Source organism: Anopheles arabiensis, chromosome 2 (assembly GCF_016920715.1).
Source record: "Anopheles arabiensis isolate DONGOLA chromosome 2, AaraD3, whole genome shotgun sequence".
In the NCBI taxonomy this organism is placed as follows: domain Eukaryota; kingdom Metazoa; phylum Arthropoda; class Insecta; order Diptera; family Culicidae; genus Anopheles; species Anopheles arabiensis.
In genome coordinates this window covers 38,517,553-38,544,711 of record NC_053517.1, presented here as the reverse complement: position 1 = coordinate 38,544,711, position 27,159 = coordinate 38,517,553, and the positions used below count along the sequence as shown (strand labels likewise).

General features: G+C 49.6%; 2 protein-coding genes across 2 annotated transcripts in view; one reads left to right on the top strand and one right to left on the bottom strand.

Annotated features, from left to right (window-relative positions):
* Positions 1-3: 3 nt before the first annotated feature.
* On the bottom strand, positions 4-5,735 carry LOC120893446 (UDP-glucose:glycoprotein glucosyltransferase-like). Its single transcript, XM_040295347.1, is given in 7 exon segments — positions 4-312; positions 387-1,112; positions 1,115-1,856; positions 1,933-2,053; positions 2,127-2,875; positions 2,956-5,039; positions 5,129-5,735. Coding segments are annotated over 7 exon segments (4,710 nt in total). The 5' UTR covers positions 5,376-5,735; the 3' UTR covers positions 4-271.
* A 597-nt stretch (positions 5,736-6,332) lies between these two features.
* LOC120897306 (glypican-4) overlaps positions 6,333-27,159 on the top strand; it is a 59,633-nt gene continuing 38,806 nt past the window's right edge. The window contains exons 1-2 of the mRNA XM_040302078.1: positions 6,333-6,456; positions 7,827-8,601. Of these exons, the coding sequence (XP_040158012.1) occupies positions 8,310-8,601 (292 nt within the window). The 5' untranslated portion in view covers positions 6,333-6,456; positions 7,827-8,309. The remainder of the gene's footprint in view (positions 6,457-7,826; positions 8,602-27,159) is intronic.

Sequence of the window (27,159 nt, the reverse complement as noted above, 5' to 3'; positions counted from 1 at the left end):
GTATTTGAAATTGGTCGCGAATCGCGTTGGCTTTGTTAAAGATTACTGCTTAAGGAGTTCGTGTGAGGAATGAAACATCAATCCGTGTGCATTACTGTTCCTTCCTTAACATTTGTTCGCTCCCGTTTTGTTTTATTCCACAAACGTCTTCTCACCCCTAGCTCACTCACACATACACACACACATGTACACACACACTTTCTCCCGTCTACACCATGCGCGGACCGACCGATCGATCGGACCGTCAGCACCCGAAAAGCACCGAACGCGATCACAGCTCGGTGTGTCGCGCTTCCGCATTCGTCTCTTTATCTATACGGCGAACAGACAAACAAATACATTAACGAATGCAATGGCACCTTCATTGCGGGTTCACAATTACTTACCTTCGGTGGAATGTACGTTGCTGGGCTCGTGGCCCATGGTGGAAGAATCAGCCGCTGCCGCCGCTGCTGCCACCGCGGCCTGCTCCTCATGCTCCCGATCGTCAACCTTCGCCTGCAACCGTTTGATTTCCGCATCGTAATTCTTCCACTCCGGCACGATGCGCTGCGCCGCGGTCAGCTTCGCCTCCTTCGTGAGCGGATTGTTGCACAGATCGATCGTTTTGGCGTGCTGCAGCGTGTCGCTGCTGCACCACGTCTCGCACCAGAGCCACTCCTGCGGCAGCGATTTGATCGCCACCTGGTGGATCATGTTGTTCGGCAGATCCTGGTCGAGGTTGGACAGACTGTTCGGGTCCTGGCTGAGCGCCTGGTACTGGCCCCGGATACGGTCGCCGGCCGCTATCTTGCGGAACCGCCGCAAATCCACCACGTACAGGGCGGAGATGTGGTACTTGCGGCCCTGCAAATGGTTCTTCCAGTAGCCCTGCTTCCAGAACCGGAACCCTTCCATCTCCTGCCGCGAATCGCAGAACGGCGTGTAACCGTACGGTGCGCCGCCGAGGTCGAAATCGTTCAACTCCTTCATGTCCGCCCGCACGATCTGATCCGCATCGACGAAGATGATCTTCTTCACGTCGAGCGGGAACAGCACGTCGAGGAACAGGATCTTGTAGCCCCAGATGATGCGCTGCTTTTCCGTCTGCTGGTGCAACCAGCGGGGCCACTGTACTGTACCAGCTCGTACTGGAAGCCGTACTCCTCCGCCATGTGGGGCAGAAAGTCGATAAACTGTGGCGACAGGTAGTTCTTCAGGAACCAAAACTTGACCGGTGTGCTGGTGTGCTTCAGCAGCGACAGCATCATGATGCGCAGCAACCGCTCGTACAGATGGCCCGAAGCGACGGAGAAAATGTTCAGCACTTCGGTTTCGCTGGTACCTCCGCTGGCAGCAGTATCGCCACCACCGGTACCGACGATCGAACTGATCGAGTCCCAGATGCCACCCCCGCCGGCTGCGTCCTTCTCGTCGCCCAGCAGATCGACACCGGCCATGCCCGGTTTTTTCGTCACGCGCAGCTTCAGAACGTGCGAGCGGAGCGAGCTAATGATGACACGCGTACTCTCGGCCGTATGCACCGTGTTCGGTCCATCCGCACTGGTAATGTCGTATATGTCGGCACTCTTTCCGTGGCGAAGCTTCAGAATCCAAGCGCCTGGGTTGGCTTTCAGCTGGAAGTAGCCCAAATTCGCCATAACGATCGTATCGACGATGATCGGACGATCCTCCGTGCCGAGCGTGATCTGTAACCCGCGTGGCGGTGAGCCGGTGGAACTGTCGAAACAGTGCCCCTCCAACAGCAGATACTCCAGCTCGTACTCGGAATGCACGGGACCATTGATTTCCGACAGCTTAATGTTGTCCAGATCGTATACCGAGCGCACCACTTCTACCAACCAATTTTCAGGCACCTGTGAGGGGCAAAGGAACGACACATTGTTGTTTAAACAGCTGAACGCGCAGTGTTAATGCTGTGAAAATACATACATTAAGGCTTTGCGTGAGCAGAGGATTCGCTGGTAGTCCTACGAACTTGGCGGATGGTCCAGCCGACAGGCGCCCATCGTTGGTGAAGTGTAATTCCGGCTCCACAACGAACCGATAGAACCTACAGCGTGTTAATAGAGGAAAAAGAAGCCATTATCGAATGGGAAATGAAGAAATGTATGCCACGGACGTACGTTTTAACCGGCATGTCGCTGTGTTTATCGATGGCACAGAAGAAAATTTTCATCTGACAGTTGACGACATCGCGCAACAGCAGCAATAGCGAGGACAGCTTCTGGGCGCCGCGAGATGCCGGATCAAGCACGGCCACGATCTCGAAGAACGGCTGATCGGTACGCTTCGGAGCCAGTTTCACCACGGTGCGACTGTCCTGCACATCTGACGGGATGGTGTAGCGCGACTTGGACTGCTGTCGTGGCACCAGAATCGAAACCAGCTTCATTACGGTATCGCTCGTCATGGTTGGCGTATCGTCCGCGTCGCCCTGCGAAGCTTGCTTCATGGCGGTGCGTATCTTATCCGTGTACTGCAGTGCGTTGAAACTTTGCAGCAGACCAAAGTCCTCCGTATCGAAGAATTCGTCCTTGTCGAACAAACCTAAAAGCCGCCCGTTTGCCATAACTGTGCTTGCCGATGCTTTCAGCTTGAGCACACGCTGGCAGTAGACACGCAGCATCTTGAGATGCATCTGGGTGGCGGGCAAAAAGCCAAGCACTGAGTCCGGCACCGACGACGAAACGGTGCTGGGATCGGATTCGTATGCTTCGAACAGTTTCATCACCTGATCGTACGATTCATCTGCCTCCAGCGTGTTGATGGTGGCCCACACCAGTGCGTTGAGATCCTTTTTCAGCTCGGAGCGTACCGCATCCGTACCGTCTACGTTCGGGATGAACGCAACACGTGTGCCAGATGACGATTTCTAAAACAAACATTGAAATTTTAACAACAATCTTACCCACCCGTGAGGTCAAGTGATTGAGAGAAAAATCTTACACGTACCATAAATTTAAGAGCATTTTTAAGTTGCTTTCTTGCCGCCGCTAGCCGCAAATCGCCCACCACCCAGACCGTGAGGAAATGAACCCGATAGCCGAGGAACTTTTGGTAGGTAGACTTGCCACCGAAATACTTCAAATTCTTCATCAGCGTCGCCGTCAGATCGGGTTTCGAAAGCTGGCCCAGTGCAGTGACATCCTCCAGGTCGGGATGCGCTCGCCCGGACATGTCGATAAAGTGCGGTTCGTCCTGCGACAGAATGCGCTGGTTCAACCGTGGCATCACGTGCGGCTGCTTCATCAGATAGTCGATGACCGGTTCGCCTTCGTGCAGGTCTCCCATGTACACGGCTTTCTGTAGCGTTGGCGTTTGTTGCATGATCTCCGTGAGAATGGTTTCCTCAAACTCATCGCTCGTTAGGGTGGACTGTGGCAAAAGCACACCGTTCAGCAGCGCCTGGGGCACCGTCTTCAGGCCAAGCCGATCGATAAACTCCTGCGCCAGCTGCCGCCCGTAATCAAAGTCCGAGTCTTCGCCCAGTATTTCGTCCACCTCTTCCAGCTTCAGCCGGTTGAACTTCTTCTTCAGCACCTGGCGCACGTCGGCAAAGCGGATGACCTTCTGGTCGGCGGTGGCAGCATACAGATCGGTCAGAAAACCGAGCGCCTCCGTGGACGATTTCTTCTGATGCACATAGTTAAAGCCGCACGTTACCGCCCGGTAGTCTTCCCCCTCGCCGGTTTTAAACACCAACCCGATTCGAACGGGTGCCATATGGACGACAAAACTTTCTGCCAGCTTCACAATATCCCGCCCGGCACTGTCACCCTCGACCGGATCGACGATCAGTACCAGGTTGAACAGATTTTTGCGTATGTTGCGCAACATCCCGGGGAAGGTCGGTCGGAGCAAATCCTTCAAGCTGCCCGGCCACCGCCGGTACTGGGCGTCATTTTCCAAATCGTTGATCCACGTAATCGCCGAATCGCGAATGTCGATTGCGAACTCCTTCGCGCTGGAAGACAGGTCCAACCCCAGCAGGGGCGTCGCACTTCCGCCCCGGATGTTGATGCGGTTCAGCCCCTCCAGCACGCGCATTTCGGAGCGCAGCGTGTCCAGCAGCGTCACGGTGTCGATGGTTTCCGCGTCGAAAAACAGCCCATTCAGGAAGAGGGCCGAGTCGGGCGGCTGAAGGTTCAGGTTACGCCCGAACACCTCGATGTTGTGCCGCATCTCCTTCTTAAACTCTTCCGGCACCGTCTGCGTCAGCAGCGATTTGGCCTGCGTGGGAAAGTTTTGCGAGATAAACTGTAGCATTTGCAGTGCCTCGTCGCCCTGCATTTCGGCGATGCGACGAGCGGCCTGCAGACCGAGCTCCTGAAACTCCCACGCCTTCAGCGGTGCTATTTCTTCGTGCTGTTCCAGCAAAGCGCTCCGGAAGCGATCCAGCGAGTGGCTCAGATGGGGGAACCGTTTTTTAAGCTGCCCAAAATCGAACCCTTCAACCTCCACCTCCAGCTCGTCGATCGGATCGGTCCCGTCCGCACCAGCCGCTGCGTCCTGCGGTCGGGGCGAATCATCCTGGCTCTTGTACTCGGTCGATTTCAGGTGCAGTTCTACACCGTACCCGGACAGGCGTACCTTTCGCGACGAAACCTTTCGCACGTAGTGGCGCAACACGTAGCGCACCGTACCGCGTTCCGTTTCCGCTTTCACGGCGGCATGGAACTGCTTAAACTCGCTCGTGCCGATTTCACCGTACAGTACCACGGTCAGCGAGTTGTTCTCCGACCCGGGATAGATGTGATCGATCGCGAACGTTTCAACGGTGGACGGATCTTTGGCTCCCGAGCGCAGGATGCTCCGTAGATCGTCTACCGTGCACGCAACCTTGCCGTTGATGCTTGCAAATATCGTCGTCTCACAATCGCCCTTTGCCAGCACCTCGGTGGCCACCTGAAGGTGGGCCTGTACCTTTGGCGAAAAGCTGTGCAACGAAAGCGCCAGCTTAAGCAGTCCCATTTGGCCTTCCCCGAGAATGTCCGAGGCTAGTTCGAGCGACTTTCGGTAACGCTTCTCCTCCGTTTCTGCAACAATGGACAACAAAATAGGTATTATTATGATGCACTTCAACCATTATGGGGTAGTATTTGCTCCACCCTGCCCAAATGCTTACCGAAGCGATACAGTCCATCGGGAACGTTGTTCAACAGCTCCACGTAATCCCAGAACGAGTTGGCACTTTCCTCATCGATGAATTCGGCAATTTCCAGCTGAGCCGGAGTGATACCCCATTTGGCCGATAGCTGCGTAGTGATGGGATGACTCTTCGGTTCGGCATGGACCAGCAGCGCGGCGTTAAAAAGGCACAGGATGCCAACCGCCACGATTGCCATCGTTTGGGCTAAGGAAACCCTATGCATCGCGGACGGTTATCGAACCGACGAAACACGACGAAGTAAATGACCGCACACAGCGCGTTTTGCTTATGCCTACGTATTCTATTCTTCCTCACTGTCCCCTTCCCTAACCTGCCCACTCCTCCGCTTAACCTCAAACAAGCCGCAAATGGCACGGCACCACGTAACACTTTACTGCTTGCTGCTAGTGCATACTGATAAAAGGATGTTCACGAGCGGGAACACCTAAAGCTGCCGTTTGCTTACTTGCTAACGAAAAACTAACATAAAAAATGCACTTTATCACCGCCGTACGTATGCGCTTTGTTTCTATCGTTCCGGCAAACGAAGATTCTTTTCAGATTGTTTTGACACATCAGCCGAATCTTCCAACAAGGCCAGGACGGACAGGTGAGTACATTGTGTCCGCTTCACGTCTGCCATATTGCGATGCTGTTTGAATGGTAACCGACGAATTTTACACGTTTGCTTTGTGTTTTTGAAATGCTTTTTCACATTATAAAAACAGTTAACTTTTATCGTTACCTGATTCTTACAATTCAACAGGTTTTGGAATAAATATCTTTTAGATAAAAAAAAATATTGATCTTTTTTTTTATTCAGAAGGAACGGCTTTGCCGTATTGCTTAAAAATTGTTAATCATAATGAAAGGTAAATTGTGTAGTAATTTTTCGTGTTAAAGAGTGTATTATTTATAAAATCAACAAACCATTCCCGATCTGAATTCTGTTAAAACTGCTTCAAAGATTCTACTTAAAATAAGAATAAAACAAACCGCTACACTGCCTCTAATCCAACCTTTACCTTAAACCTGTCTCTCTCAAATCGTAATTCTCTCAAAACAGCGAGCGAGAGATAGAAAGAGAGTGAGCGAGAATGTGAGACAGGGCCGCGCAGCATGGCAAACAGCATAGCAAAGCATAGCAAACATTAAAACCTCATTTCTCGCAGTACAATCGAAGAGTGCGGACGTGTGCGTGGATACCGGTCGCGGTTAGATTTTTCGTTCGTGCGTCCCAACGGAAACGAACGTGCGCGGTGTGCGACTAGTTGCTTTTCGTTTGCTACTTATACTGAATTAAAGTTAGTTCATTAAACCTCTCGTTTACAAGTCAATAAAAGCAAAAAAAAATACTTTACACGCACCCGATTTATTTACATTTTGTGTTGTTGTTCCGCGCGCACGCATCGCTCACAAAGAATCCGTTTCGGGAAATCGAACCAACGCCAGTACAAACTTACTCTTTCTCGCAAAATAGAAGAGGACAAAGAAAGTCTGTTCGAAATTAATAGCAACGGGGCGTACACGGTTTACACATGCGGTCGTAAAGTGAACAGTAAAGCCAAACCGCAAACGCCGTGCAGTTAGGGTGGCCAATTTCATTGAAATCGTGAAGCAATCGAAAATCCCATTCCGAGCCGCAGCAAGTGCGCGAAAGAAACAGGAAACGGCACGTGAAAGAGTTGACCGACGCACACCCTTCACCCCCTTTCCCTCCTTGATTATAAATCGTTCTCTCGCTAGACATACCGAGATCCGCCTACCCCTAGCATTTTCCCGTCCGCGGAAAAGGAATCACTGAGAGAGCAGCATCGAACGAGAGAGTGTGTGTGTGTGTTCGCGTTCATCGGAGAAAATATTTGCAAGGTGTATACATACACCGTCGCGACGGTAGAAAAAAAAGTTTGAGCGAACAAACACACAAAGAAACGAACGCCGCGTCACCGGGGTAGAGTGTGTGTGTTTTATTTTAATTTTTTTCGTATTCCGTGGTGTTTTTGGTTACTTCTAATCGATCAGCAAGATAAAGCCCGCGAGATACCGCACCAACCTCTTTCCGGACATCGGCCTGCTGAAATCAAACGCGTGTGCGTTCGACCAAGGTGTAGCGCTGCATCCGCGCGTATCAACAATCGCAGTATGTGTGTGTAGGTTAGTGCGCGAGTTTAACTGTGTGTGTTGGTGAGGTACAAAAGGTACATTGCCAGCCGCAACCGTCTGGCAGCGCAAAGCACAGCAACATTAGTAAGGTGAAAAGTGTTCGTGCGCCACCGACCAGCACCGCCGGTGTGTCTTTCAAATGCCGCTGCGATAACAACCCCCAGCGCATGTGGACGCGGAACCGTTGAGCCGGGGATGACGGTAGTAGAGCCCTTTGCCGGGGACCGTTCGTGCCGTGGTTAGATGCCATCCGTTCTGGCCGGTGCCAAAGAAAGGCAGGAAAAAGGCCGTAACGCCGATAGCGGCAGCAGAAAAGCCACCATTATTATTTCCCCTGCACGACACACCTTGGCTTTTGTGATCGTCCGCACTCCAACATCCCGCGTCACGGTATTCGGACACGGAAGCTAATAAGCGGCGTGCTGCTCTGTCAACGGTGTTGTTCCTCTTTTGGAAGGGAAGAAGGTCAGGTCTCTTTACCCCCTTTTTTTTTTTTGCTTTGCTGCACCAGAACACCGGGTCATAATACACGTGTCTCATCGTCATCATCATAGCGCCCGAGTACAGGAACGGAAATGCGGTTTTTCATGTGATATATGACAGCAGCGACCAAGGTACCGGAACCATCCACAGGAACGTGTCGCAGATTGTAGTGCTTCCCGGAAGAAAGGGAGAGAGAGTGGATAACCGCGGTCTGAGCAGGCGTGAAGCGTGAAGTGAGCGCAAATTCGGTTGCCAGGGTTGCCCGTTGTGGTTACACGTGGAAGCTGTGGTGAAAATAGTGATAATTCTTTGTTCAGGTATTAAAGTGATACTTCTAGCGCTTTGTTGCTGCTGCCGTGTCTTGATGGTTCCACTGTGAAGCCCACAAGTGTGTCGCTACGGTTGGGTGTTTAGTGTGAGTCACAGAGTGTGTTGGTCAGTGGTTCGATTTACGCGCGTTTCGATTGACGTCCCATTAACGTCCAGTAGTGGTGCTGCTTCACCAACCACGATGGCAAGCCAACGGCGGACGATGCAGAAGCTGGCGAAGGGTGCCGGCGTGGTGCCGGTCAACTTGTTGCTTTTGGTGTCGGTGTGTCTCATCGGTGCCTTATCGGGAGCCGGTATGGTCAGTGCCAGTGCCATTCCGGCGGCATCCTTTCCGTCGAACGGGAACGGAATTGCCAACAGTGCCTCGGCCGATGTCGGCGGTCATCATCGCCGCCCGTCCTGCGTAGCTGTGCACCCGCTGCTGAAGCAGCGCGGCGTCGATCCCATCGACATGCCCATTGATCCCATTCCAGGTGAGTAAACGAGAAGCACACTGCACTACTATTGCTGCGATATCGTTGTAGAAACACGGAATGTGACGCTACTTTAAGTATCATCATTGTCAACGGAGCTCGCGCGCATTGGACCTGCGGTATGGCTGCCGATCAGCGTTCTGTCGTTTATCTTATCGCGCCGCAGAGGGTGGCTCGGGGGAGGACCTTCCCATCGTCGGGACTGTGACAAACGCAACCACGGCACGGTGTTGTTTGCCGGAGCCCGAACCGTAACCGCATTAGCCGTCGTGTTTCACAATTATTGATGCGCAATCGTGCCCCCACTGCTTCTAGCTGGAGTAGCCGGGGACTTTTTTTTCTTTAAAGTAACAGCTATCGAACCATGCTCACGTTCCTCGGCAATGCAAAGTCTAAGCATGTTGTCAATTGCCCAATCGGGCGCAGTTCTTGTTCGTTCTTCCCCGAACGCCCCGTCGACCGACCCCATGCGCCGCGGCAACTTTGCTTCGTCAATGCGTGTCACGTACGGGCAGGGAACGACGGGGTGACGGTGCATTAATTCTCTCGGAACATCGGTGAGTGATTTATGCTTCGGCGCGAGTAGCTGACGCGAGCAGGAGGCGGCGCACACACTACTCAATATTCCGCAGAAGTTGGCTACACCGATGTACATTTGAACGTTTTGCTCATTAAATTTGTTCAAGTAATGAAGTGCTCACGCAAAATCATAAACCATCAACCAAGTGACAACCGTTCGGCGGCGCAGGTTCGTGCACGGAATAAATGCTCTCATCCATGCGCCTGAGGACAGTCGGAACTGCTCGAGCAAGTTGTCGCAATACTGCTTGTCGGTGGTTGCCGTTTTTTTTTGTTTTGTTTACCAACCACAAAAAATTAACATTTCTGCCAGATCAAAAGCTGTAGCGACATGAGCTTTTTTTTGTAGTTGTTTTTAGTTTCTTTGACACCATTACAATCTCAATCACCTGCTCCCCGCTGGCAATCGGTGTGGCTCACTGGCAAATGGGCGACACACGTTACATGGGTTAGAGAAAAGGCACTGCAAAATGTCACAAGAGCTAAATGACATAGCCGGCAGCTATTTGTTCAGTCGAGTGAATCGTAACTGGCACATCCTGCTAGGGCAATGGGATGCTTTTAGCCCGGGGAGACCCTCCAGTCTCGGGAGCAAAACCGATTCCTACCCCAGATTACCTTTCAATGTTTCCAACTCCGGCAGCATCCGGGGATATTATGTGAATCCTGACGCAAAAAGTATGCTTAGGTACGTAATGAACTCGATTAACTATTAATCGCAAGAAGATGGCCCAACGAGGGTAAAGCCCGACTGGATGGAAAGAAAACCCCTTTCCTTCCAGAGTCTGTAATACGACACTTTTTAACCAAAGCGAGTGTGATTTGTGAAGCATATTATTTTTTCATTTTTTGCTTTCCTGCCTAACACAACTAAAATTGGGTTGATTTTTTTTTGTTGGTGCTACAAAATTATGCCCAAAATTATGAAGCATATGGCAAAAAATGATTTTGATCGATTGTATCATCTTTCGATTCGCAAACATTGCTACACTGCTTCAAAGTACAACAAACGCTGTGCCGTGATGATCGGTTTAACACTCGATTAGTTACACCATTTTTACGGCATCTAAATTCATAAACACGAACCGTTCAAGTTTACCAACTCGCGTCTGTGTGTGTGTGTTTGTGTATGGCTGCGTGTGTGCCCCCATCAAATCAGTTCAGAAGCTAAAGTATCTATTTTCTTCGAGCTTTTACGGGGACCGATTTTGGTTGGTGCCGTCAAACGATCCGTTAAAATATTTTTTTTTGTGTGTGTAGGGAAGCCCCCTAAACGCGCCCTAAGGGCAGAGTACATTTTTATTATTTGCCAAGGCGAATGATTGGGATGGACGTTGGGTTGAAATTTGATACATCAGCTCCCCGCATCCCGGGACAGCCGAGCGGAGCGTGGAGCGTGGAAGTTGGGCAGGACTAGAGTCGGTAAGCAAAAATCGATTGCTACTCAATCGAGGGTCGATCAGTTGTGTCTCCCCGACCCAAAAAAAGGGGGACTCCATAAGGTAATGGGTAGCCAGGATGGTTGATTTAGATTGTTGGGGAATGAGGGGGCTAGGGGCAATCTACTTACGTTCGAAATAAATCGGGCAGAAAAAAAAATCTGGTCAAATGAATCGTTACACATTTTAAGGTACACTTGCGTTTGCGTTCAGGTATGACTGATTTCAATTTGAGCTTTACGTTTCCCACTACTGCAATGGCGATACAAGCAATGGTTAAGAATGGTCTGTAAGTAATGGTGGAGAGTTTGCCAGCATCTTTCATCGGTTAAATGTGTTGTAAGCTAACATTTCAGCCCCTCTCAACAGCGTCCTCATCGGCTTAAGGCTAATTTGCTCAACAATCACTATTCACTTTAAACTGTCCCCATCCATCTCTCCTCGTGCCTCCTGCCCAAAGAACTGGAAACAAAAATCATCTTAAGCATCGCCGGCACTGGCAAAAATCCCGCCCCTCAAACGTTCTTTCACCGATGGATGGATTAGAATCGATTTGTGAGCTTTTGTTTGCGTTCGGTTTAAACGGTAAACAATTACGGCACAGCACATTGTCATCGCCAGCATCATCGTCATCATCATCATGTTAAGCTCTTCCTTTCCTTTGCGTTGGTCGTCAGCTAGGATTAGCTAGGCAATTTAAATGGGTACATTACGGTGCATGGATGGAATAGGGCAAATTGGGAAAAAAGCTCTTAGGCTGCGATTTTTCCTTCTTTTTTTACAGCCACGAATTTAAAATCCATTAATCGCATAGGGCTTTATTTGGACCCTTTTTATTGTTGTGTGCAGTCTGGTACTCGATTCTCCTTTGTGAGCTGGCCATTCAGGATGACAGCGCGTACTCTGACACATAATGTTTCCTTCTCCGCTTCAGTCTGTGTCATATTAATGCGTCTGTTTGTTAACATTCAGTTCTAACGATAGAGGCTTGTTGGAAACGTAGAATCCTTTTTGTCGCTGAAGCGTTTAAGCCAACAACGTAGACATGCCCGCGAAAGTCCATACCGCGTTGACCCAGTTTAGGAGAATCGAATGTTTTTTTTTTTTGCTACAGAAATGACATGAAAGAGTGTAATCCTTTTGCTAGGGCGCAGAACTAGCCGAGAAGAACGATTCATTAACATTAAAAACACTTCATTCTGTGCGATGCTAAACAGGACACTCTTCTCCGTTGCGCCGCTAAATCTGCAACATTTCCTACACACAAATGGCACCCACAACAATTTTCTCTGCCTCATCAAACATCAAACAAACTCCCGGTACGGATGGCAAAAGCCACCATCGTATTGTGGTGAAAACACACATCCTTTTGGTGTGCGGCATTTCTATTCCCCTTTTTTCCCCGGTGCTGCATCCGGTTGATCAAAGTGATAAAAAGTTTTACTACTTGACGCAACGGTCTGGGCCCTTTTTTCCATTCCTTCGCCGTGTGAGTGTGTGTGTGTGTGCTTGTATGATTGTAGGAAGAGATTAACTCCTCGCCAAGTACCATTCCACCCGTAGTACCCACCTTCCCACACAGTCCTACGGTGGTATTGGTAGCCAAAAATAATAATTAAGAGATTTACCACTTCATCTGCCCGGTCGTCTCCTTCCAGCGTGTCTCGGGACGTGTTCTTTTTTTCTCTCCAATGGCAATCGACACTCCCGGGCTCGGACTTTGTCCCTTCGATGTCCGTTTGATCGTCGTTTTTTTCTTCTCATCTCTTCTTTCCTCTCTTCCGTCTTTGTTCTTTGAAAAATTCCTACCATTCACGAAAAAAAAAGAGCAGACCTCGTCGCTGCACCATAAACGCTTCCGAAAAGCCGAAGAAGGATCGAACGGGAGGGAAGCTACTCGAGCGTCTTGGGCGCGGCGGACGCTGGCAAACCTGAAAAGGTACGCCTGCTTGGTTAGTTGGCTGGCTGGCTAGTTGGTTTGTCCGGCCTACAGGCGCTCTCGTTCGCGTTGGTAATGATTTTTCGAAATCCGTTGCCGCTGCGGTCCCGAAAGCCTCCCCACATCCCTCGTCAGGGTGAGCTAGGAAACGACGCTAACGTCACCTCATCGCCGCCCGCGCCACCCTCTCGAGAGAGGTGTTTTTTTTTCTTCTTCTTTATTTGCCCTTTCACTCCATCCCATGCCTCTTCTCCATTGTATGGTGTAGCGAAAAAAAAACAACACAGAAATAAAAACATACGCTTCTTTTCTTCGGCCCATTCTCGAGTGTGATTTGAGCAGGCAAAAAGGTAAGGCGCCTTCTCCGTGCTTGACGTTTCTTGTTCCCTTCCATGCGGATCAGAGTTCCAATGGGCTGGATGGAAGGAAAAGGTAATCTCTCCCAGCATTCCGGGCCCTGCACTGTGGATGGAATAAGGGAAAGAGAGAGAAAGAGACAGAATTGTGGAAGTGAAGCCATTGCATAGGTGTATTGTTGAAGAACATAATAATCACAGTATAAAAATCCTTGAAACATTTTCAACAAATTGACGAGAAAGAGAGAATAAAGCCTGGACGTCTGTAAGAAGCTGTGGGGAAGCTGCGAAAGAATGAAAGTGAAAGAATGCAATAGAACATGGCAGGAATGTGATGGAAATTATGAAACGCTGCTCTACCTTCATCTTGCCTGGTGCGACGTACCTGTTTGACACTAATTTTCACCAGCCAAATGCACTGCATCCCATGTGTGTGCAGGTTTGTGGTGCCAGCGACCAGAAGGATCTGTCCGTCCCATGCTGACTCGAACTCGAATCCCATCTACCTGTTCGAACCAACTACATTTTCCCTCTGTGCCTCGGTTGGGAATGATGGAGATGGAGCTAAAATATGTAGGACAAACATGGGCAGGAAAAATAAACAGCATAAAGCAAGCACTCAGCCGGACAGCATCCCGGGAACGGGCCAGTGAAAAAGGGGACGCGGGATGAGCAACGAAACTGCTCTGCATCCTTTGGCGAAGAAGCGCGCTCCGTGTGATTAAAGAGCCTAGTCGAGGCTTGTTTTCTGAACTCAACTTGTTCCACCTTCTTCACCCGTGGTAGGTAGGAGACACCCGTTCAGCACTGTAGCTCTAGAGCTGCTAGAACACTGAACTACCGTGGCATACTTCTGCTGTGTTGACACCTTCTGCCGACAACCTGCCACCTTCATTCCCGGGGAGGGAAGAGCAAGTGCTGCCGTTTAGTCATCTCGTGATTGGAATTTCTTCTCGTTGCATGTGCATTGTTTCGGAATGGAATGACTCGATACGCTTTTTTTTGTTGTCTGTTGTGCTGTTGTTGAATTTCCTGCTTTGTGCACAATCGCTGCTAGTCGCTGAAGTATGTTAGTCGGTTAGTACTGACAAGTTCTTGGAGTCTTTGATTTACATCCAAGTGATCCCTTTGCGTTGACACCACCCTCACAGGAAAAGTGTATCATTGCACACAAGTATTCTTAACGACTTTCAAATTAGACATGAAATGCGGTTGGCAGCTATGTAGGTATGCGTTTGTGTAACTTTTAATTAACCACGAATGAGGACTACTAACCGGAATTCACAATAGAGGGTGCATTGCAATTTCTATCCTAAACATTTCGTTCAATCCGTGCTGGTTTCACTAGGGAAGTTTGAAATAAGCTACAGTCACGTTAATTTTATGCAGTTCCCTCTCTCCATGTTGGGAGTGATGTTGCTGACGGGAGGAGTGATGTTGCTGACGGGAGGAGTGAAGTAGAAAAAACGTAACCGCCGGTATGTTATTTTCCCGCCCTGCACGTTTAAACGTTTATCTCCGCCGGAGTGGAAAACTATTCCGATGCATTTAGCGCTGGCATTTGGCGTTGGTGCAGAGCGCTGCGTGTCGAAGGTTATGATTTTGCTTCACCGTTTGCACCACCATGCCAGAACCTCCATGCTGCAGCATTTATGCTAAAGTGGTAAATTATGCTTTATCATAGTTACGGTCTCACACAGCCACACAAACAGCGCGCAGAAACGGGATCGAGCGAGGTGAAATCGGCGTTTGTTTCAGTAGCCTACGGTCAAACACCACGGCTCTGTGCTGTGCTTCGAGTAATTGTGTCAACAATGTTCACGGATCGAACACATTCCGGACATGATGATGAGCTCCTTCAAAAAGCGCTCCCCATCAGCTAAAGCGCTACACAAACACACTACGGTAGGTGGTGGTGGTGCTGTTGATGTTGGTGGTGGTGATGCTAGAGATGCTGTGGCGCATGAAAATCCACGGGCCCGGCGTTTCTTCCATAATTTCTTCCGTACATGACAGTACGGTGAGGCCTTCTTCAGGGAGCCAACGAGCTGCCGTTAGCCTGGAAGCCTAAACAATAAACTCTTTCAACGTAAACAATTTTTCAGTACTCACTCATCTCTCTCGCTCGCTTCCATCATCTCGGGCACTGATTTGCATATACATGCTCGACGAGTGGGGGTTGTCAGTTTACGTATGACTTTTTACATTTTCGCTCCTGCAGAGGGAGGTTGTGTTTATGGTTTATAGTGTGTCTGTGTGTGTATTTTTTTCTATTGATTTACGAACCTTTTTGTAGCACGTATCAAATATTACATTTATATAGTCAGTAATTTTAATCTAAAAAAATGCGCACATTTAAGATGTTGGAGGCTTAAGATCACTTTTTATAGTTCACCAACTGTCCCTCGTTGATGGCCGAAGGTGGAAGCGCATCGGGCGTCGCCGTAGAGGAAACGACGGCGCAGAAAGTGAAAATATCTCAACACAAACACAAATAAAGCAGAACCAAAAGGCAGAGACGCAGATAATAGCAAAACCCCCTATGCCTTGGGTGATGGGCCGCTTTATTTTGACGCGTAACGCTTACCGTGACCACAGTCCCCGCGACACCTTATTTTTAACCGCAAATCGTAAATATTTGGTCTGTCCACTGCTCTCGTACCCGGCATGTCCCCTCCCATACACTCACCGAAGCCGATAATGGGACAGACAATTGTTCAGGCCCGCGGACAACCGGCTGACAGTGTGCGAATAATTGTGGGTAATTAAAAGATAAGTTAATCTGCGCACGTCTTTCGCACCATCCAAGTGGTGCGCCCTCGGTGACGGCCTCCTTTAAGTGTAGGTCCCAGATCAACTCACGTACTCTTGGCCAAACCCCTTCCACGGGGCACTGCGTACCGAACGCACCGACGACTCGACTGCAGGACGTCCACATTATCTTGCCCACTACTATCTCTCTGTGCACACAGAGCGCAGGGGCGCAAGTTCTGAGACGTTGGATGCTCCGGCCCCGTGTTACATGTTAGTCACATGCAGCGTGGATGATGATGCTGTTTGCCCGCCCCATCGTCATGTAGAAGAGGGTGTTTTGTTTTCAGGCGAACCCAAAACAAATGGCCTGTAAAAATTCCCACAAATCAAAATCATATTTGCAATAACCTTATATTCGCCGTAAAACGGCTCACCGCCACCACCATTCCTATTCAAGAAGCTATGCTGTGTTCTCTTCTGTCGCTACCTTTTGGGCCCGCCGTCTGGGTGGGCTTGTTTCTTGTTTTCGTCCGTCGTGTTCTGTAGCGTACGGAGAAGCAATCGTGCATAAATCTTCGTGGGCAAATCCCTCTCGTCTAGAGCATATGTGGCTGTGGTGCGCACCCGAAACGGGCACAGATGTATTAAGGATTGTTCTTCAACCCCAGGGCGCGCAAACTCTCCCCTCTGCTGCAGAAAATGTTAAAGGTAGCGAGCGAATTCCCTGGAAACCAAAGATTACTTTCTCCCGGTACGCGCGCGCGTGCGATCGAATTCCCAATTCATCGTTTCGATTTGTTAGATAAAGTTTATGTTTCTGTGGTTGAATTTAGAAACTCTTTAGCTCGTCCACCTTTCCAACCTTGCTCGATCCGATTACGATCGTTTGTAATCCTTCGATCGATCGCATTTTAATCGTACGCTCACGTTTACGGCGATTAAAATGTATCGCCCAATTTAACGACGGGCGCTCTCTATCGCGCGTTGATGTTGACATAAAGACGTACACAATCGCATTATGACAACGATACTGCTGGCCCGGCCACCGGTCAACGGCAGTTGTTGCGAACGAAGCGATACAGCACGCCAAGAAGTGCCGTGAGAGCATGGAAAAGGCGAAAGGATTTGCCTTATTGTCAGCGCATTGTGCTCTTTTGCTGTTTCGCGTCGCTGGCCGACACTGTTTCGTCGGTCGGCTGAAGCGTCTATATTAATTTCTTTCTTGGCCGTGTTATGCCTTTCTTCTGCCTTATCTTGTGACATTCTCACTAATCCTTGCCAGCCAGCACAGGCCTCTTTATGTCACTGCGGTACGGTTGTGGTTGTGTGGATCCGCTCAGTTGTCCCAATCCCTTAAGCGCTACCATCCCTCGCTTTGGGTTTTGGTGCGTTTCTCATTCCCTCGATAGCCATATTCCTCCTGTTCGCACGTACCTTTGGTAAAGGAAGCAGCGGCACGGGAAAGCGAAGATCATTCGACGTCTTTGCGGTCAGTCTGTTAAGATGAAAAATGAGATCACATTAGATCGATCGATGACGACCATCCCCGAAACCGTGTGGCGTTGGTGTCCCCCGGGCATGCATATCGACGTCGCGTATCGTTACTGTCCCGCTGGTTGTAGTGTGTTGGTCGTCGCGCTTTAGCGTTCGCCGGGTCCGTGAGAGCAAACTGGCCGATTTGGGGACGGTAAAAACTGTCCGTCTCTTCAGCGCGCCTGGTGGCAATATATCTTCACGTCGGTTACTTGATTCGGGCTCGAGTTTGAGAAACTCAATACACCAAAGCACACCGGCCTTGTGTTGCCTGTGTGTGTGTGCGTATGTGTATTGGGAATCGAATGCATGCGCTCCAAAATATCAAACGGGCAGATTATGCTAATGGTTCGTTAAAAAGTCGGTAAAATATCCTCAAACCATAAGCGGGGCGGATCATTGTAGATGTTTTGTTTATTGCCTTTGCGCTCTCCTCTGCGTTTGGAGCGGCCTTTGTTGTGTTAAATAAATCTTTAATTTGGCTATTATGAACCCATCACAATTGAATTTATTTAATTGCAAGGAGGGCATCAATTTAACACAGGCTGCATGGATTTTGAGCATGGAAAAGAATATTGATATATGTTATGAACCTTATCAATATAACAAACTTTGTGTACCGGGAGAAAGTTCCCATTTCTCATGAGACATTGTGCAAAGCCGTGGCAGGACAGTTCCACCGTTGACCATGAATGGATGCGACACGATAGAATTCCGAAAACCAGTTAATTCTGAGTATTTTTTCCCTTTCCTTTATCTTTCTCTCTCTCTCTGTCTTTCTCTCGGGGAAAAAACTATCACCCCCGCCGTAGGGCAGCAGGAGGAGGGTTGTGCAACGCAACAACAACGAACATAAACATGTTCAGTCTCTTAATTTTCACCTCTTCCGGACCGACGCAAGCAGCATCCCTCTTTCACTCGTTTTGTTGTCCCTTTGTTGTTCGATCGGTTGGCGCTTTGCTAAACACCAAAAATTGACCGAAAACATCCCGGACACACACACACAACCCACGAAGAGAGGGAGCGGCGGTGGCGAGAAAACAAGCAAGCCCAAAAAGGGACACTTTTTCTCCTCTTCTGCCATCGCTCTTGTTGAAGTTTTACAGGGCTCGGAAAGGAATCAGAGGGAAAGCGCGAACACACAGAGACAAACAGACACAAACAAAGGGAAAATGCAAGTGCAGCCAGAGGAAGGGACAGCCGGGAGAATCACGGAGCAGAATCTGCACCGTTTTTAGAGTGTGAGCAATTGCCGGTGTGTGCGTATGTGTGTGTTTAGTTGAACATCCTGGATGGACCTCCTGCAACATTCCAAGCATTTGCTCACATCCATTTTGCTCACTTTTTTTCGTCCCCCTGTTTGTGTTGTAGCCCTTCTCCGTCCGTCAAACGCTTTTGGGCCTTTTTATACATCTATCTGAGTGTGTGTGTGTGTGTGTGTGTGCTGTGGAAACAAATTCGACTCCCTCCTCTTTCACGGGGTACCGTTCACAGGGCGGTGATGATCAGAATCGGCGTTTTTTTTCTTCAGACAGAGGTATCGCCGGGGTCGGTCTGGCTGTGTCGGCTTCCCGTCTCCCGTTGGGTTCCGGTGATTTCGGTTTCCTGGACGACCGGGCCCGACCCGACCGACGCACGGCGACCGAGCGCCTCTATCTAAACTCTTCATCTTTCGTCTGCCCAGTTCCTTAACTATTTCTGGATAAATACAACAACTGTCTTTCGGCTGAAATACGGGCGTACACCGCTGGAAGAGGCAACGGTTATGGCGCTCGGTTATGCTGTGGTCAGTTCTGGCGCGAATCGTACAATATTGATGTTTTAGGGATGTTTTAATGTAGATTTAAAAAAAATTGGAATCAACATAGCCGGTTATAAACAGGACGAGAAGATCTATCGTTTCACTAACCATTGATCTGATGTACGATAATTAATTCGATAACAGAAAAGGATCATTTCATGGGGAGTCTACATCTATGTCCCTTAAATCTCAAGTATGCCAGCCTTTTATGACAGCTGAGACACAGTACAATGTGCCTCAACGCGTCAAAAGGAAATAAACAATAAGAAGCGCAAAAGCGGTTGAGAACCATCATTAGTTCTAGAAGAGAGGACGCACGGCGATGGGGAATTTCTATTGACAGCAGTTCATTCAACAAAATCGGTGTCGGCGATGCTCTGCTACAGCGAACCCTAGGCAATAGGTATCTATCAATGTCTCACCGGTCACCGGAATGAGCATTCGGGATCGGTGGGTATACATACACACACATACACACCAGTTAGAACCAGTTAGGAGCATCATGGTTGCGCCTGACTTCTTACCCCAGCTTGCCTTTGTTTTGCCGTCAACGGCACGGAGAGATCCCTTTTTTGTGAAAGGATCATTTTCGAATTCCAATACATGAAAATCGGTTCAATTTGATGCTCCTTCTCCTTCCGCATACTACCACCACCACCACCACCTACCTTTTCGTGCGGCTTTTCCCGTCGACGGTGTTGTCCTTTTTGTTCCCTCTCCTCCATCTTCATCCATTTGAGCTCTCACACTTGCTGCTGGCCGAGGGTTGTTTTTGTAGCGCATTTTCATAAGCTGCTGTGCTTCGCTTTTATTTTATTTTAATTTCTGTTTTACCACCCGGCTAATAACCACCGGCAGGTGGTGGTGCTGCGGCGCTGTTCATCCGGGGCTGCACGGACAGCAGTATGTTAAGGGTGTGTCTCAAACGGCCTGTGTATGGGGTATGGTCAGCGATGTTTTTTTTTTCTCGCATCCGTTTTATGGCGGGGGTCAGTTTCGGGAATTTACATGCCAACGTTAAACTTCTCACACAATACGCTTATTTTGGGGGTTTTTTACGCTCTTTCTACTCTCAGTGTCTCTTTCTGCTTCGTTCTATCACACCGAACAGTGTGAGCGGTGCAATGCTATGCACCTCTATGCACCGACACCGCCGAGTGAGGTAAAGCAAACAAGGACATACAAGGAGCGAGAAAGAACAAAGGGCACACCAATGGGCCATAAAATGTGTTAGTTTCTTTTACTCAGGCACTAATTATTACATTTCGCTGCTTGCTGTTCGGTACGGCGTGAAACAGATCATTTAACGGAGCTTGGTTAGCATTGCTTTTTTACATGTTTTTACTGTTTTGAAATGTGTTTTTTTGTAATAGAACAAATATTGTGATTAAAAAAAACGGCGTCAGAGTTTTGAAATAATTCAACCGTGACTTGTGCTCCTCCTGAAATAACGTTCCCTTTTCGTAACAGATATCGGATATTGCAAAGAAAAAACATCCAAGAACCCGTGCAGCAAAACATGCACAACCGCAACTGGTCTCGGGCTGCCCAAACATGCAGCGCTCGGCGAAAAGTTGCCAGGAGCAACAGTTGGTCACAGCCCAAAAAATGCATGTGGGAAAATAATGCTGCACCTTCGTCCTCGCCGCCTCGGTCTTGCATCCATCACCACCAGCACCACCACCACCACCGCCAACAGGTTAGACGCTGACGCCACCAACGGTCAGTGTGCTCCTTGTGAGTGTCTGGCTGGCTCACCGAAAACCATTCAACCTGAAGAAACCGTGTGAATGCACTCTTGGCCCAACACAAAGAAGCCGCGCTGCTCATCCATCCTTCCCTGTTCATGTGCGTGCGTGCGCGCGTCTGCGTGTGTGTGTAAACGAGTATTCCTGTTGTTTCCTTTTCCTTTTCCCCCTTGGACCAACCCGTCGGGGCGGAGCTTTTGTTTTGCCCTGTTGGACAGCGCAGCAGTATTGCACCCACTATCCTGCACGCGGCCTCCGGCACACCTCTGGCATGTCCGTGGCCGCCCGGTACAAGCAAACACATTCATTCGCGTACTATCATCATTCATTTCGCAGTTGAGATGTGCCTTTTCGACCGGCTCTTCCCCTTTTCATCCTTTGCTGTACACCGGCCGGTGTGCGTGCTTGTAAGTGTGTATGTGATTGTTGGTCGCCGCTGCACTGTATCCCTGAAGGGAAGGTGTACAGACAGCGCAGCGCGGATTTCATTCACGTTCAGACATTTTTCCCATAGATCGAACGAGATACGGAATGAAAATAGCAGCAATAATGACAGAAGCAATAATGACGATGGGCTGCCGCTGCCTTGCTTTGCGTGATGAAATGGGCTGGCGAGCGGGACAGGGTGTCCTGGTTGGAAGAACAAAACGCATCGCAGAAGAAAACAACAACAAAAAACACGTCCCGACACGCAAAGTGAGGCGCCACCGAGGAAAAATACAGCGAAAGCAACGCACCCGGAGGTTCGAAAATCAAAAATTAATAGCGCAAACAACGCGCAAAGCCACGCCAAAGGTTTGAAGCGCAAGCGGTGGTAGCACCCCAAAAACGCAACAACCCCCAGAGACCCCCGGGGGAGGCTTGGTTGGGTCCACGCCGCTCTGGTCTGGTGGCGGGTTTGAGGGCAAACGTTTTGCTCACACCTCTCGCGTTCGTGTTGCGATTCCAGTGTCGTCGGTGTTCCAAGATTTACAGTTTGTTTTCACCGCAGGCTCTCCTTCCCGAAAGCGGGTTTCGCGGCCTGGTGAGATTTTAAACAACCGAGTAGTGGCCGCGCGATTGCCGGGGCTGTGCAATTTGCTCTCTTTTGCGTCGTTTTCGTCCTGGGAATGGTACAACGCCAGAGAAGAGTCTCGGGGGAAGGGTGCGTGCGCCTGGGTCAGCCGGCGTGCACGCGGTGGAAATCGTGACTCTGCCGGAAGTGATGAATGAATCCGCCACCAATCACCTGTTTCCGGAGTAGGTGAAAATCGTGAAAATTGGATAATGATCGAGCCAGCGGCGGCGGCAACAGCTGAAGAAGGATGGCGCAACAGGGACTGGGAGGATCGCCTGCTTGAGTTCGGTGCTTGAGTTCGGTGCAATTGAAAAGCCCACAAGTGTGTTTGTATGCCTGTGTGTGTGTGCAATTGTACAAATTAGAGAGAGAAACAGTCGGAGAGTGTCCGAAATCATTGTTTTTTTCTTTGGTGGGAAAATTAGAACCATCACAACCTAAACAAAAAAAAAAGCTGACTGACCGCCACTCAATTATGTCGAAGAATTTGTTGAATTTATGTAAAAAGGAGAAAGAGCTAACCTTAATTTTCTGCTTCCAACAGAGCCGCGCATGAAGGTATGAAGCTGTATGCAGCAGCAGCAGCAGCAACAGCGGGCAGATAATGCTGTTTGTTGTAAAAGAGTGCTCAAAGCACAACGCAGCATAAAACATAAATGGCATTCACTTTCTGGCGGCATCCCACGATGCATTAGCGTTTCGAGCAAGGTGCGAGGAGGAGAGGGCAAGAACGGTTGATCACACACATTTCATTACAGCCAGCGCATTTTGGTCGGTTACGGTTCATCAGAAGGTGGGGTGGGTGTGTGGAGGAGGAGGGAAGCGCTCGTCCTTGCTGTGTGTGGTTTGCAAAGGAGATCATCCGCTGACTCGGCGATGTGTGTTTGTGCGCGCTGTCAGGATAAAATATCTCCTTTCAAGCAAAACAGGACCAACAAAAAATGGGAAGAAAGGAGCAACTCACGGTTCGTGTTGTGGTGAAAAATCTGTGTTAATTTTCTGCCAACCCGGCGGGTCCGTTCTGGGCAGATTGCGCCCCGTTTTAATCTCTGCCCAGGCACCCGGGCACCTCCTCCGGGTTTTGGTGTAGATGTTGCCATTTTTTTTTGGTCGTGGCTGTTGTTGCTTGTGAGTGTCCCTTTTTTTGTGGCCACATCAACCTGGCGGCCCTTTTCCCTCGGTGCACCCTTTTTGATTTGCCAATTCATCGTGTGCCACATTTTATTGTTCGTTTATTTCATACCGGCCTCGCCAAACGTGTGTGTGTGTGTGCGTGTGTGTCAGCGCACCAGCAGCTCGCCGGTGCCACCGCCCCGGGCGTCGACGGGCTGCAAAGGAATGTTGAACCCGGACCGGATGATCTGCCCCGAGAGTGTGTGCGGAAGAGAGAGAGAGAGCGAAAGAGATGGTTTATGAAGCGAGATTTGGTTTTTTTTTTTGCAACTTCACTTTCCCATCGAAAGAATGGACCGCATGAAACCGCAGTAGAAGCGGAGAGCACACTCTGGCCGGGCCGGCGGGACACGTTCTAAAGCTGTTGAAATTTGAGATGTTGCCATGGCCGGGGCCAGGAAGCGAACGAAGCGAAGAAACTGCAACATTCGCGAACACAAGGAGAAGCGCGAAGCTGAAAACTGCCCTGCCTGCCTTCGGCCAGCTCCGAGCTGCTCCCCTGACGCCCCCGGACCGTGGGCAGAGTCCGGCTTTCGGTTGACCGATGCGGTGCGGCTTGGAATGGTGCGAAGCGAGTGTGAGCTAAATTCCATCGCTTACCTTCTTTTATCATTAGCTTCTTTCGCTGCTGGATGCTGCTGCTGCTGCTGTTACCGTAGCGCCCCTCTCTCCATGTATTCTGCATATCCGCCCCGCACGTACACTTCACTGTCAACCGGGGCTCAACTGGGAGGGGAGTGGTAAAAAGGGGTGTTTCTTCTCCGTTTCGTACTCCCTGTGCCCGCTGGATATCTCGATCCCATTCGCCACCTTTGCGGGGTTTGCGAAATGCCGATGGAATTCGGATACCGCTTTCGCGGGACCCGGTTTTTCGCGAGCCAGCAAGCACACATGAATCTCCGCCGGGCGTGCAGATTGTGGCCATTCACCAGGGCCACCGATGCGCCCCGATCGCGTCGGGTCAGCTCGATCAATTCTTGTCGTAGCAGAGTGACGGAGAGTAAGGAACGAGTGAGTGAGAGATATTGCAACGGACGGAGGCAGAAAAAAAGGAAACCGAGAGCGAGAGGGAGAAAGAGAGTGTATGCTCGTGCACAAAAGTTCATTCCCATCAGCATCGTTCCTGATCTTGCTGTAGGGTTTTTTTTGTTATTGCTAGTTACCGATTCTTTCACACACATACTGACATATCGATGGGACGACGGCATTGGCTGATAAGAAACTCCCTTGAGCCCTCTGTGTAATGGAACAGTTGTCTGATCGAACTTTCTGAGCATTAAAAAAACGGACTGCTTAGGCGCTTCATAATCCTTTTATCCATATGTTTGAACCCTTCAACGCATACCGGGTATACCGGAGCTGTTCAACCTTTATTAGCGAAAAATATTATCCACTTTTTGTGTTGTTGTATTATCAACTAACCTTGCTTCATTGCGCCATCCCCAGACCCGGATAAAATCTCTCATGCGGCCGGAAGCACAAGCATAGTTTCGGGTGTTTACGATGAAAGAAAGCGTATCCCATCGCGCTTGGGAAACAACAGGGCGCCGATCGGCACTGCATTGTGTGGAGCAACATTCTCAGATTTCTCACATTAGTCAGCATTTGTTTGCGGACAGAGGGCGATCAGGCAGCGAACCCTAGAAGCAGCAGCAGCAACAGCAGGCAAATTTCCGTCCAAAGCGGATCGCTGCATGAATGGGAGATGGGCGTTTGTGTGCGTGTGTGAGTATATCTCTCGCGCACAGCGGAGACAGGAAGGAAGCAGCAACCACGGAAAAGTGATGTACCAAAGGTTCTGCTGTACAAACTCCCCCCGTATCCGTACGCGCCCCACCACGAACGTACTTTATCCCTTTTACATACACTCATGCTCCTTTCGCATTACGATAAATGGGTGGGTTATATTGTTTGTGCGTGTGTGTGTATTTCTCCCTTTTTTCACATGCTCTACCTACCTCCCGTGTTCTGTGTGATGATGGTGTTGATGATGATGATGCTGGCGGCTGGCTGCATTCCGATCCTATTGCGTTTTAAAACTCCCACCGTACTTGCTGGGGGTATCCTTTCGTTTCTCCTTCTGTACCTCCTTCTCCCCCCCCCCCCCTTTTCGAATCGGTCAAGTCATGTTGATTGGGTCTGCTTGTGTGTTTTCTTTCCGTGTGTCTTGCTGGTCCGCTTCTCTGTGGCAGCGTTTGCCAAATTCCATCCCAATGACTAAGAACATTTTAGTTTCGCGAGCGTTTTTTATCAAGCGATGCGTGCTTTTTTTCTTTCTTTCTTTCTTGAGGTTCGTTTCGCCTTCGCCTAATGTCTGCTGCCGTTGTTGTGCCCATCGCGCGCTCGTTTCTTCCATTTGCGCGGATGCGCTCCGATCAGATCCAAAGGCAAAAAGGGCAGGCGGCTCCGGTAATGGCACCAACGCGGTGAAATAGAACGAGATAATTATAGGCTGTTTAACTACGCACGCCACTATCACGGCTGCTCGGTTTCGTGAAATCTAGCGATACACGGCAATACTTTTGCGATCAAACCAACCACCACCATGCGCTGCAGGCGTATGGGGGAGCGGGTTAGAGAAGTGATCTTTTTATTTTAATTTTAGACCCTGCATTTCGTCGGTTCGCCTCCCGCCTGCCCCCCGTTCCCACCAACACGGGTGCTTTTCGACTGCTAAATTAACTGAGAACTGACTGGTGTCTATCTAGCTGGCTTCGGCTAATGCCTCGAGCGAAACTGTCTTAAGATGGCTCAGTGTTGGGCCACGCACGGCCACGTTGGGCCAGCAGGCAACGGGGGAAGTTGTGTTGAATTAAGTAATTATACTTCCTGTCGATTGAGAGCGGCTGTCCAAACCCCCCCCCCCTTACCGGCAATGATCGTCCGGTGGTCTGGCCAGCGCACGCAGGCACGCAGCGCTACGAATTCAAATGTTTCGGATGGTAATTGAATCTCGATTTGGTATTTCGTTCGATTATTATCTCATCACCCGGACGTCGGCACTAAGGGGGAAAAAAGGGAAGAACACTGCGCGGCAACTTCGGAGGGAACTGGGGAGAATTCCAAACCCAACGCTTAGATGTAGGAAGGTTCGTTTTGGGAGGTGGTGTTGGGGTTGGTTGAGCAAAGAGATGTTTAAGTGAAGGGAAATAATCTACGATGTTTATAGAGCGAAATCGACCTCATGCTGCGGCATCCCCTGGGCGATTTCAGCACCAAGCAGCATGCGAATTGAATCGTTGTTTTCTTGAGCTTGTTGCTGCTTCTTCCCTCGGTGTAACGACCTTGCTCGGGGCCGAATTCAACTCAGAATCCACTAGGTACTAACTCTAACAGTTGTACATTATGACTTCTGCGCGTCCTACTACAGCTCTCCAGAAATAGTTCATAAACATACTTCATCACAGCCTACAGTTCAAAACATTCATCGTAGGAGGAAAGGTAATCGTAGGAGGAAAGGTAAAACCAACAAACATACGTTTGTTATAACTCTAAATCAAAATCCTTTTTCGTCGTCGCTTTGTACCACTTCCGGTATGCGTTACCCGGTACCAAATCCTCCGCTCTATTAGCTAATCTATAAAACGCTTCGTGTCATTATGTGGTTTTCTCGCAATTTTACCTCCGACCGTATCGAATTCACGAACCACGAACATGAAAGCCATTCGTGTAATGGCTCAACTAATCGACTCCATCGGCAATCCGACCGGCGATTGGTGTTGGTGGTAGCGAGCGCTCGGTGGAACTGTGAACTTGATCCGTTCCGTGGGGTTTGGGAAGGTATAGCCCGATGAAGAAGTCATGCAGTCATGGCTCTGCAGCAAATCGATACGATGCGTTACGCGTCGGCATTTCATGGTGCATTAGCACGCGGAAAGTAGCTTCTAAAATTAATTCTAATCCAAACATGCTGCCGCACGGTCGTACGGAGAGACACAGCACGTTGTACAAACACCACCACCACCACCACAGTAAAGTTGACCGCAGTCATCATCGTCATCGATACTCCGGTGGGAACTCTCGGTTCGGTTGGCTAGAAACCAAGAAAGAATCCGCGTTCTCTTCGCTGTGTGCTCTCTCGCTGTGGCATTTGGAGAACCGCGTTAGGACGGCGTTTACGCAAGCACCAGAGCGCGGAGAACGAGTCGAATTTGAATGAGTCATTCGAGCAGTGCGTTT